Source organism: Pipistrellus kuhlii, unplaced genomic scaffold, assembly GCF_014108245.1.
Source record: "Pipistrellus kuhlii isolate mPipKuh1 unplaced genomic scaffold, mPipKuh1.p scaffold_m20_p_12, whole genome shotgun sequence".
In the NCBI taxonomy this organism is placed as follows: Eukaryota; Metazoa; Chordata; class Mammalia; order Chiroptera; family Vespertilionidae; genus Pipistrellus; species Pipistrellus kuhlii.
Genome location: NW_023425427.1, coordinates 6179744 through 6192346, shown reverse-complemented (window position 1 = coordinate 6192346; position 12603 = coordinate 6179744). Strand labels below are relative to the sequence as shown.

The 12603-nt window shown below is 39.5% G+C and overlaps 1 protein-coding gene across 6 annotated transcripts in view; it reads right to left on the bottom strand.

Moving 5' to 3' along the window:
• Positions 1 to 12603, bottom strand: part of FKBP15 (FKBP prolyl isomerase family member 15) — a 47942-nt gene that overhangs the window by 34089 nt on the left and 1250 nt on the right. For 4 of the 6 annotated variants that reach the window (XM_036432931.2, XM_036432933.2, XM_036432932.2 and 1 more), the window contains exons 2-3: positions 5128 to 5246; positions 187 to 271 (exon numbers count right to left, since the gene is read on the bottom strand). In XM_036432931.2, the coding sequence (XP_036288824.1) occupies positions 187 to 271; positions 5128 to 5246 (204 nt within the window). Of the gene's footprint in view, positions 1 to 186; positions 272 to 3171; positions 3242 to 5127; positions 5247 to 12603 lie in introns of those variants that run through there. The other 2 variants (XM_036432938.2, XM_036432936.2) reach the window with 2 other exon arrangements.

Sequence of the window (12603 nt, the reverse complement as noted above, 5' to 3'; positions counted from 1 at the left end):
AAGGAGTGGGAAGAGAGAAAGAGAGAGAAGATAATGGCTCCTCAAAGTTTTATGAGATGTTGGAAAACTGAAAAGTTAAAAAGCATTATTGATACTTTTCCTATGGAATGAACAGAGGCTTATTGAGAAGAGAGAGGAGGCTAGCCCACCCCCAACTTCAGAAAGCATTCCTTCTCAGCTACTTACTATCTGTACGCATGGACTGCTGTTGCAACCAATACTGTGGAAGTGCCCGTTGAGGTGGGTGCTGCTTTTGGTGCCGCCTGATTTCCTAAAGATGAGGAAGAAAACAAAGCTGTCATTCATTTCTTACTTGAAACTGATTTTTTTAACCATTAAAACTGCTTAAAATTCTTCTTTAAGCCTTATGGTTAATGTTAAAATGCTTTTATGACCATTATCCTCATTTGATCCATAAAACATGACCTCATCTGGGGATGAGGAAATAGAGGCTTTAAGCACCTGAGGGCCTTACACAATGACAGCAGCAAGCCCAGGCCCACGGCTTCATTTCCATTTTAAACAAGTCTTTGGGCTGGACAAGAAAACAAGGTCATATTCCATCTACTTTCTTTTCCCCTTCCAATATTTTGAGAGCTATAATAAATACAAATAAAGTTATTTCCCCTTCCCTTAGTTTAAAAGCAGAAAATTTACGATACTCAAATTACAGCCATTACTTATCTTGCACAGTGAAAGAAAGTAACTCTAGTGTTTTAAAACAGTATATTTAGAGTAAGTCACATATTTACACTCACAACATGAATGTGCTGGTGGAGGAGTAGTGAGAACATCAGAGTGGACATAACAATTAAGGACTTATTTTCAAAAACATCCTTGTTTGATTTATTTTTATTCTGTATTGATAAAAACAAGGCCACAGGTCCAAAATAAAGTCACTGCTAAGCTCCATGTCAACAAACTGAGTCTTAATTACAGTTTTGGATGTCCCTGAAATGGAAGCTTTAACCAGACAATCAGGAACGGCCTGATCTGCACTAGTTAGGTAATCTGCCTGAAAGACCCACTGTCATTCCCTAAAAGGAAAGTAATCTCGAGACATCAATCTGCATTTTGTCTATTATAACTTCTGTGTTCCTGTTCTTTTCTGCTTATAAAATTCTATCATTCTATACAGCTCCTTGGAGCTCTTTTCAATCTGCTAGATTGGATATTGCCTGATTCAGGAACTACTGAATAAAACCAGTAAGATCTTTTGAGATTTATGGTCAAATTTTGCTCTTTAATTTCATATTGACACAATTTTTTTGTCTGTAGAGTACATGTATACTGCAGAAAACTTAGTAAATATAGAAATATACAAAGAAAAACGAACCTGTAATCTCACCACTCAAAAGTAAGCGTTAATAATTTGATGTATTTATTCCTAGTCCTTTTGGTACACAAACTCGCAGTTTTACCTTTTCCAAACAAAATTAATAGTGTCATTTGACAACCTCCTTTTCTCACTTAATATAGGCATTTCCTTTTATTCTTCAAAATAGTGTCCAAAACAAAGACAAAATAACCCTAAAAATGTTTTTTCATGGCTACATAAAATAATCAAAATGTATCCAATTTCCTATAGTTTGATATTTCTTTGGGCTGCCTACAATTTTTCTCTATTATAAATAATGCTATGGTGAACATCCTTAAAATGCACATGTTTGTGTGTATCTCTAATTACTTTCTTAGGAGAAATTTCTAAAAATGAAAATGTGGAGTGAAAGTGTGTAAACAATTTTAAGATTTTGTTACATCCTGCCCAAATGCCCTTGAGAAATGCCCTATCAGCTTACACTCCCACTAGCAGTTTGAGCCCACCAGCTTTTCGGCCTGCCAATAAGAAGAAATTATCTTTTAAAATCTTAACCAATGGGCCGAAACCGGTTTGGCTCAGTGGAAAGAGCGACGGCCTCCGGAGTGAAAGGTCCCGGGTTTGATTCCGGTTTGATTCCGGTTAGGGGCATGTGCCTTGGTGGCGGGCACATCCCCAGAGGGGATGTGCAGGAGGCGGCTGATCGATGTACCTCTCTCTCACCGATGTTTCTTACTATCTCTCTCTCTTCCTCTTTAAAAAATCAATAAAATATATATTTTTAATAATCTTTACCAATGGGAGGGTAAGGAAAATGTGTTCTCAGTGTTGCTTTCATTTGCATTTATTGATTACAGGGAGGCCAAAATTTAACATTTTCTATAGATGTATACTGACCATTTGCTTTGTTTTGATGAATTGTCTATTTATCCTGGTTGGTTATTTTCCAAGTCTGATGTTCATGTTTTCCTTATTATTTAGTAAAAACCTATACCTAGTTTTTAATTCAATCAGCACTTTCCAGCTATATGTAATACTATAATCTTTCTCCTGATAAGCAGTGTATGACAGACTAAGGCCAGAGTTAGGTTATGAGGATAAGTTGGAAACACTGAGAAAAATTACTGTCTCTCTAAGGTCATCCTAGCATCGCCCTCCAGGATGGTGTAACTTGTCCCAGTACACTCTGATCCCCCTATCTCATGTCCTGGAAATGGAAGGTTGTTTGTGGATTGCTGGAGGAATGAGTCAGATTCTCAGAATCATATGATCTTCTCACTGGCTTTGCATATTTTCCTCTCTGAAATCAGCATTGCACAGATTTTTGAACTGCCAACTCACGAGGACTTTTTTTTAATAGTAGGTGGTTTCAAATCACTTTTTTTTTTTTTCTTGAACAAAGTTTTCTTGTTTTTCTTCCTCTCCCTCCCCATTTGGTAGATCTTTGCTATCGTTAATATTTGTCACTTTCTTTTGAAATCTCAATTTTTTTAAATTAAATTTCCTCCTGTTAACCTTCTATTTCTCTTAAGGCATAATCTGTTAATTCGCATTTATGTTCTCATCTCATGTCTTACATTATTAATGTCAATAAGTGGTCGTAATTTTGATCTGTTCAGGGAGAAACATTCTCACAGAGGAGATCTCACTGCCTGCAGGGATATTACTCTGTTCCTTGCTCTGTTTGTTCTTATAATAACTTTGTATGGAGTTTGAGTTGGAGACTTTTCTATTGCTCATTTTTCTGAACTCTTGGGAGTAGAGCTCCCTCTTCTGTTCTTTTTGTATAAAGTTAAAAAATAGGGTGGCTTGTTCCTGAGACTTTAGTATTCTACTTCTATCTTTACGCTTACCTGAATCTTCTCTCCTTCACTCTAATATCTCTATCCTCCTCAATCTGAATTCCACTCCCAGCAGATTCTTCTCAGTGTGGAGACCTGTCCTGGAAGGTCAGTGGGTGAGTTTCACAAGCTCATAGGAGCAAAAGTACTCCCATTCTTTAGTCCCAATCAACAACCCCTTGTGGGCAAAACAAGAAGAGTGGGTAAAACACTTCCCAGTTTCAGCTTGACCTACCATATTTTCCATGAACACCTACTGGCTATTTTGGGGTTCTCCATTCTCAGACTCGGATATTCTCCCACTGCATCCGTTTGCTCCCACAAATGTTGATACCATGAAAGCCTTGTGGCTGGCAGTGGTTTGTCCATATTTGGGGGGTTCATGAGGATACCACTTCAATTGGTTTTGTTGTAAATATTATCCACAGATTTGTATTTATATCTAGTTGCTATGCTTTTATATTGAAATCTGAAGAGAGTCAAGAGCTATGCTTCAGCCATCTTCCCCACAAAGACTTCTTACATATAAATATCCCTTGAACAGAAGGATCCCCTATATTGCTACTTTGCTTTTTATTTGTAAATGCCTACATAAGATTCTATAAGTAATGTTTAAGTTCAAGTGCCTCTATAATTCTTCTTTGGAAGTATAATTACCTTATAGTTGTTGCCTGATTTCTAAAATCAAGTTACTTCACTGGGTGGGGCCTTAGGTTGTTTCTTTTTATCTACACCCATTAGCTCCACCACTTTAAATTGAGTCAGAAGCACACAGCTGATGAAATGTATAGGCACAGCCTACTAGAAATCTGGCCAGGTTAGGGCTTAGAGAACAGGACCAGAAATCCACAGCACAGCTGCCAAAAGTGACAGGTAAGATTTAGAGCAGGGGTCAGCAAGCATTTTCTGTAAAGGGACACACAGGTAAACATCTTAGACCTTTGGGGCCACATGGCAACTACTACAACTATTCAATTCTAAATATCCTCACAACCTCAGTGCCAGCATTGTGCCTAGCATTAAAAGGAATACAATACTTTCATCTTCACTCAACAAATATTTAATATCTCTCACCAGCCCAGTGCTGGTAGCTCAGGGCTGTTTCTATCAGTCCCTCCTTCCTCTTCAGGTTCTTACACAAAGACAGCAAAGTGTAGGAGGGAAGAAAACCTTTGGAGTGAAATCAGATCAAGGTTCAAATTTCAACTCTGTCATTTATTGCTGTATAACTGAGACCAAATCCCTAAACCTCTTTGAGAATCTAAAATGGTGGTAGTCTCATCTATTTCACAGAATTATGAGAATTAAATAAGAAAATCTACCCAAAGTGGAGTACACTGAAAGGTCAAAGGTTCGATTCCAGGTCAGGGCACATACCCAAGTTGCAGGTTAACTGCCCAGTCGGGTGCATATGGAAAGCAATGTTTTTTTCTCTCAAATCAATAAAAACCTATCACTGAGTGAGGATAAAAAAATCGACGTAAATCACCTGAGGCATAACAGGCATTTTAGAAATATTAGTCTCCCTTCTTTCCTTTCATTCAACAAATGTCACTCAATTTTCTTTTGTGTCCATCACGATGAAAGGTACAGAGGATTCAGCACTGAGCATCACTGTTTAGTTGGGAAAAATTCACTGTCACCATACATCTAACCCAACAAGGAAAAAAGAAGCCCTTCCTTCTCATCCAAACACTGGACAATACCTACCTGGAGTACGGACAGGGTTTCAGAGAGTGATGCCTACATGGAGCAGAAGAGCTTACCTGCGACCTTCCTCCATCGGTTTCAAACAAAGGCACACTATCTACCTGCCAGGCTTCATATCTCAGAGCAGGAGAGGCATGCACCACTAGTAGTGAGGTTGGCCAGACTGACCAAGGATGAACAACCTGGCATATCACTTTCGGAAGGCTGTTTATACTTTCAACTAATGTTATAGAGGCCACTCCTAACCTCTTCACTTACCTGCTGCTGCTGCTGCTCCCTGGCCTTTCTTAGGCTGCTTTGGGGCTGTGTACTGGAAGAATTCATTCCCATGGTCAGCAGCCGCCTGATCCCGTCCAAAAAGAGAGGCCAATCTGGCACTGTGGAAAATGAAAATGACATTTCATCTGGCACATCTCAAACCTGGCATCGTTAGAAATGCTGCTCACCTCCAACCTTGAATAAATACCTCCTTTAACTGTATATCCCACCATTCAATACGGAAGTGGGAGTGAAGAGTATTTGCAAGATTGTATTTCTAATCTGAACAATATCAGCTGACCCTACCCATCAAGGCATTTCTTCTTTCTGGACCTGTTTCTGTAAATTGAGGTGGTTCATCTAGATGCTCTCTATGGTCTGTTCAAACTGTAAATTCTTGCCTTTAGCAAGTCACAGTTTCTCACTTTTTGTTAGTTTTAAAATAAATTGAAATAAAGTAAATTGAACTGTACTATAAAGTTAGTCCATCAAACATGGTCCCATCTGCCATTTTATCTAACAGGCAGAACTATTTTTTCATTATTCCTTGCAATCTAATCTGCCCTAACCATTCCACTAAAACTACTCTTGCTAAGGTCACCAACATCTTTGTTATTAAACATAATTTACCAGTCTTTGTCTAATTTGGCCTTCATGTCGCCTTTTTACACTGTCAACTATTATGTTCTTCAAACAAAATCTTCCCTTCACTTCTGTGGGGAAACCTGTGGGTTGGGAAGAGGGATTAGCCCAAATAAGACCTCAATAAAACTAAAGGGATCCCTTTCTCACCTTCCCCTCTCTCTGGATCCTCACCTAACTTCTCGGACTCTTTCTCCTCTGCGCAACCTTTAAATGACCATGTCCCAAGATTTTATACTCTTCCCCTTGCCAATCTAATTTATTTACCTTGGTATCAAGTGCTATCCAAATGCTGATGATGCTCAAACCTATGTCCTCAGCCCAGAATTTGCTGAGTATCAGACAACACGGTATCCCACAGGCAACACGAATGCAACATAACATGTCCAAACCAGAAGTCATATCTTCCAATCCGCACTGCCCTCGCAAATCCTGTTTTTACTTTTGTGCTTCCTCTCTAGGTCAATGATATTTTGTGTCAGGGTTCCCAACACCACCACCAGGTTCTAGACCAGCATATAGTTTTACTCGTGGCTAAGATCTTTTACGACAAAAGGATACACAGCAACATCAGCAAAAGGAGAAAGAGCACTGGAGCAAAGTTCAGAGGACACCAGGAGCAAGCTTCCATGAGTCCTCTCCGGATGGAGTAACACAGGATGCGTTGAATTATTCCAGCAATGAGTTGTAACAATATGTGTGAATGTGGTCTACCAGGAAACTTACGAGGCTTAATTCCCCGGGCTTCGAGTCTCTAGGGATTGATAAATGGAAACCCTCTGGCATGTGCCAAAATTCTAGAATCCCAGAAGGAAGACAAGGTTCATGAATCATACTGTTCGTGCAAACAGTTTACGCAAGCAGACACGCTTATCATTTATGGGAAACTTTATATCAGGGTGAAGAACTGTTTACCAATAAAATTCCTAGAAGTCAGCCAAGTGCCAACCTTGTAAGCAGGACTTTCTAAGGATAACAATTTCACGCCTACTATTTTGTCTGGCTGGGGAAAAAATCACTGGCTCCATACATGTAACCCAGCAAGGCGAAAGAAGTACAAAGCAGCTCTTCCTTCTCGCCAGACACTTGGGCAGTGCCTACTTAGAGTGCGGGTAGAGTTTTAGAGTGGGGTCCACATGGGACAGAAGTTTACCTGCGACCTTCCTTCATCAGTTTCCAGAAAAGGGCGCCATTACTTACTATTTACTTCTGCAAACGCCCACAACCAAACTGAAAGCTGGGGATCATCCTTGATTCTTTTCCCCCTGGTGTTCATAACCAATTCCAGAGTCCATTTAATTTTACTTGCTAACCTTTCTTGAACCCAGTCACTTCTGCCCATCCTCACCGCCACTTCCCTATTTCAGGTTGTGAAATAAATCACATCTACCCAGCTAGAATTATTACAACTTTCTGACTTATCTCTCAGCCTAGGGCTTACCTGCTTCTTATCCATTCTTTCCTGTGCACCCACAGTAATCTTTCAAATACACAAATTTGACTCTCTTTCCTCGTTAAAATCCTCAAGGACACCTCATTAATACAAAAAATTCAAACTCCACAGGCAACTTTACAAGGCACTTCAAGACCTTACCTTTCCTTATTCCCCCACCTTCCTATCTGGCCATTTCTTCAATCCAACTGTGTGCTACAGCCACATTTTACAATAGTTTCTTAAGTGAGGCAAGATCTTTCTATTGTCCAGCCTTTGGACATGTTGTTCCTTTGGCCTGAAACATTCTTCCCATTGCTCCTTTCTGTAGAGAGCCGCCTGAGAAGGCAACATGGGCATTCTTTTAATTCTTACCAGCTGAGCCCGAGGGCACTGGCAGAATCCTGTTATCAGTACTGATTTCTTAAACCACGTGCTTGGAATGAGGAACAAATAGGACCTTGACTCACCCAGGTCTTGATATGCTAAATCTTGTACCAAAAAATAAGGAGCTTACCCAGATTTTGATGAATAGGGTCTGGGCACACCCGAAACTCTTTCTGACCTTAAACTCCCCTTTGGAAGCCAATAAATATGCTGTGTTTTCTGTGGTGAGTGTGACTGTCTCTCCATCAGAGAGATGGCACCCACCTAGCTCCCAGCTTTATGAATCTATTTCTGCCTCTTGTCTCTTTCTTTTTCTAATTTCTTAATCCCCAGCTCCTCCCTTCAGGAACCTTTTGGAAAAAGGAGAAACACCACACCCTTCCTCCTGGAAGCTGCCCTAATCTCAAAGTCTAGGTTAGGTGGTCTTCCTAAGAGCTCCTATAGAATTCATTCAAGAAATCTGTGCCAGACACTGTACTGAGAGCTGGGTATACACTGGTGAGCAAAACTGGGTTCTGTTTTCAAGGAGCTTATACATTCTTATACAGGGAATATATATATATATATATATAGGGGAATTATTGTACATAATATATAATTGCAAACTACCTATAATAATAAAAGTGTAAAATGCTAATTAGTCTGGACTACCTTCCATATGAACCCGGGGCTGTGAGGGAAGCCTGGGTCCCGGGTGCCAGAGAGAAGCTGGTACGGGCAGCCAAGGGAAGGAAGGCCTACTCTTGCACGAATTTCGTGCACTGGGCCTCTAGTAAAATATATAACAGGTAGCTATTGTATGGAGTTATACTTCACAGAGATTAATGAAAGTTACTTAATCATTTATCATATAACAGGATAACTGATTATTTATTTTAACCACTACTTGACCGTATATTTTCTTTAGCGTCTTGTATGTAACAGGCTCAATAAATGAACTCATAGTCTAGTCTATCTCTGAGCTCCTTTCCTCCAAAATCATCCTTAGTTTAGGTAAAGTAAATATTAAAACTTGTGAAGTAAATATTAAAACTTCCCAACAATTTTAATATATTAAAATATACCAGCAATTTGCAAAGTAAGTGTAATATGATTTGAAACTATTACCTTGTTTTCTCAAGGTAGTATACTATTAGCTTCCTTTCAGTTTCCTATAAATGGGGCCAACAACGCTTACTTAAAAGGACTGAGGTTTAAATGTGATTGTAAGTGTGGTGAGCAGTGCCAGCCTAAATAAGTAACAACAAATGCTAATAAAATTTAGAAGAAACCAAGATTTCTCCTTTTAGCCAGGGCAATCTGGGCAGATTCCCTAAAAGAATAAGGCTCTGAAGGAGCTGGGCAATGCCTTTAACATAGTGAACAATTTACAAAGTTTAGATCCTAGTTAAGATGTAATAGCTTATACATGGGTAGTTAGTTAATAAGAATGCCCTGGTTATCTTCAGTAAACTGTGTATTGGATTTGCTATTTTTATTTTGCAGGAATATTTTTTTCATGAGAAAAAACAAGTGTCATAGGCAAACAATATTTCCACAGAGGTTCTAAAGGCCAGCTAATTAATGATTGCAAAATCAATCCTAGGGCCAGGTCAACCCATTATTTCCCAGGTTAATTCCATTTTCTATTAATATTTTAAAATAAATAATACATAAGTGTCTTATAAATCATTGCATTTTCCTACTTCTAAAGTATTCTCACATGTACATATTTAACTATGTTAGCAAGAATGGGCTTGCTGCCCTAGACAGTTTTGCTCAGCGATTAGAGCATTGGGCCCTGGACTGAAGGGTTGCAGGTTCAATTCCTGGTCAAGGACATGGGCCTTGGTTGCAAGTTCAATCCTGGCCACAGTCCAGGTGTATTTGGGAGGCAACCAGTCGATGTGTGTCTCTCTCTCTCTTTTTTTTAATATATATTTTATTGATTTTTCACAGAGAGGAAGAGAGAGGGATAGAGAGTTAGAAACATCGATGAGAGAGAATCATCGATCAGCTGCCTCTTGCACAACCCCTACTGGGGATGTGCCCACAACCCAGGTACATGCCCTTGACCGGAATAGAACCCGGGACCTTTCAGTCCTCAGGCCGACGCTCTATCCACTAAGCCAAACCAGTCCCGGCGATGTGTCTTTGTTACATCAATGTTTCTCTTCCTCCGTCTCACTCTCTCTAAAAATCAATGGAGCCCTGGCCAGTATGGCTCAGTGATTGAGTGTCAACCCATGAACCAGGAGGTAGGGGGTTTGCTTTCTGGTCAGGGCACATGCCCAGGTTTCAGACTCGATCCCCAATAGGGGGTTTGCTAACTTTGGACTTGAGTCTCTTTGTTTACAATTCATGGGAAAAATCATTACAGTATTAATTACATTTTAAAAAATGTTACCCAGTGCACTTAGTTGTCAAAGTCTTTATCTAACCTTGGTTTTATATTCCTTTTCTTTTCTTATCAAAATAAGTAACACAGGCATTTATGTTACATCTATCGTTTTAATAAATAGGGTTCTTTTTGTTGTTAAAGCACTTCTTTGCTCTTTTACTTTTTAGCTGTGTGGCGTTGGGCAACTTACCTCTCTGATACTTATATGTCCATTTGTAAAATGGTTATAATAGTAAAAACTACCCCATAGAATAGTAGAGAGAAGTAAATATGATAATATAAATGTATTACTTAGAAGGATGTACAGCGTCTGGCATTAAGTACACCATATGTTATTTTATATACATGTGCATACATCCTATTACCTTAAAATGTGGATTCAACTCAGATACTCCTACAGTATCTGAGTTGAATCCACATTTTAAGGTAATAGGCAGTTTATAGTTTCTTCTCCTATAGAGAAGAAACCATGCTCAATCTATGCATAAACTGCCTGCAACTATAAACTGATATTAATAAGAATACAAAACTTTAGAATTGAGAAAGGTCTCAAAGATCATCTGGGGAAAACCCCATTACTTAACAGGTTAGGGTCTGGAGAGCAAGGATGAGAAACGACCTAAGGTCACACTCCTAATTAGGGCAGAATCAGCATTAGAATCTAGGCTTTTCTGTGTCTTTTAAGTTAAAAATACTTCTTGATGATCAGTTCCAAACTTACCTTTTTCTACCTTTATATTGGTGATCATTACTATAATAATCAAATTTCCTTCACATATCTATACTAATAAAAGGGTAATATGCTAATTAGATGGGGAGACCTTCCAGATGTCCTTCTGGACAAAAGCCATTGTGGCAGGGCAGAGGCAATTAGGAGCGATCAGGCCGGCAGGGGGGCAGCTGGGGCCACGAGGGGGGGGGCAGCTGGGGAGGAACAGGCCCTCGGGGGTGGGAGCCATTGAGGATGATCAGTCTCGCAGGGGTGGGCAGTTAGAGGTGATCTTGTCAGAAGGGGGTCAGTTGGGGTTGATTAGGCTGGCAGGCAGAGTGATTAGGGGCAATCAGGCAGGCAGGCAGGTGAGCGGTTAGAAGCCAGCTATTCCAGATTGGAGGAGGGATGTCCCAGGTTGGAAAGGATGCAGGCCGAGCTAAGGGATATCACCCCTCGCATGAATTTCATACACCGGGCCACTAGTCTTTTATATAATCTAAAACATATTTATATACATAAGTAGCCCCTTAGAGTGCTTTGTGATTGCTATTACTGGATTGATTTTACTACTAAACTAGCAGTTTCTTAAAGGGCAAGAACTTTGCCTTATTCCTATCTGCTGTGGAGGCCAAGTACAATATAATTAGCAGGCATTGACATATTTCTTCATTTCAAAGTCACAATGGTGAGGAAAGAGCTAAGCCCTCCAAAAACACAAACTTCCTGATTACTACTTCTAAGTTAACCATGGACTTGAAGAGGCCTGGAAACTTGGAACACATCAATCATCTAGATAGCCATCTTAGACACTAATACTCCCTTTTCTATCAGGCTTGCATATTCTCAATGGAATCAAGTAAGTCATATACTTAAGTCAAGATACTTAAAAATTAATAAGCAAGTATATTCAAGGCATATTCTCAATGGAATCAAGTAAGTCATATACTTAAGTCAAGATACTTAAAAATTAATAAGCAAGTATATTCAAGTTATAAAACAGGAAGTGCTGCTGTCATATGCCCTACTTCCTTAGAGAAACCAAAGATGGAAATAGCTGAATCAGAGAATATTGTTGAAACTTCCTATATCCTCAATCTTAAATCTGATTTGGTTTTTCTGGTTATTACTGGGAACAAAAATAATGTATCTGTATATCTTTGTTTACTAAGCCTTTTACCATTCAATTAGCCGTTGTCTATGTTTAAGAGCACAGCCACATGCCTCGAACTAAAGCGCTCCAGGTCGAATGAGCCTGCTCAGGAAAGCAGCCTCACTGAGCCACTGAGAACTGATCTCAGGGCAGGAATTTGGAAAAGAGCACATGACTGTCGTTTTCAGCCTGCAATTTTCAGACAGCAGTGGACTGCTTGTTGCATGAAAATCAAAAGTTCTAACACTCACTTACAGACATCCCCAAATACTTTCGCCTAGAGAAGAATGTGAATTTAAAATATATTTTGTAAACTTTCACATGGCACAGCCATGTACAAAACAGGTTTGTATGAAAAAAACCACATTAATTCAAAAGGCTTACTGCATAGTCAACAGCAGCTCCCTGGATTGTGTGGACATTTTCATGAATGCTCCAGGTTAAATAGGAAGGGGGGGGGGAGGGGAATGAATCAAAGCACAGCTTGACTCTAAAACAACTGAGAAATGAAAGAACCCAAAGTGGAACTAGAGGACCAAGGCCACCTAAAATGGGGGTAAAGGACTAAGGATAGGTAGTATAGCTAGCTAGTCATCATGTAAGTCAAAAGAAAGGCAGTGTCATTTTGTGTATTGAGTCTCAACCAAGAGTGGAAGCAGCTTGAGGACAGGCTTGATCATCTTTGCAACCTCTTAGCATTCAGTGGAATAAGGGGTATAAGTTGTTGTATTCATCATTCTTCAAATGTTCAAAGAAAAGTTCTGCAAGTATCA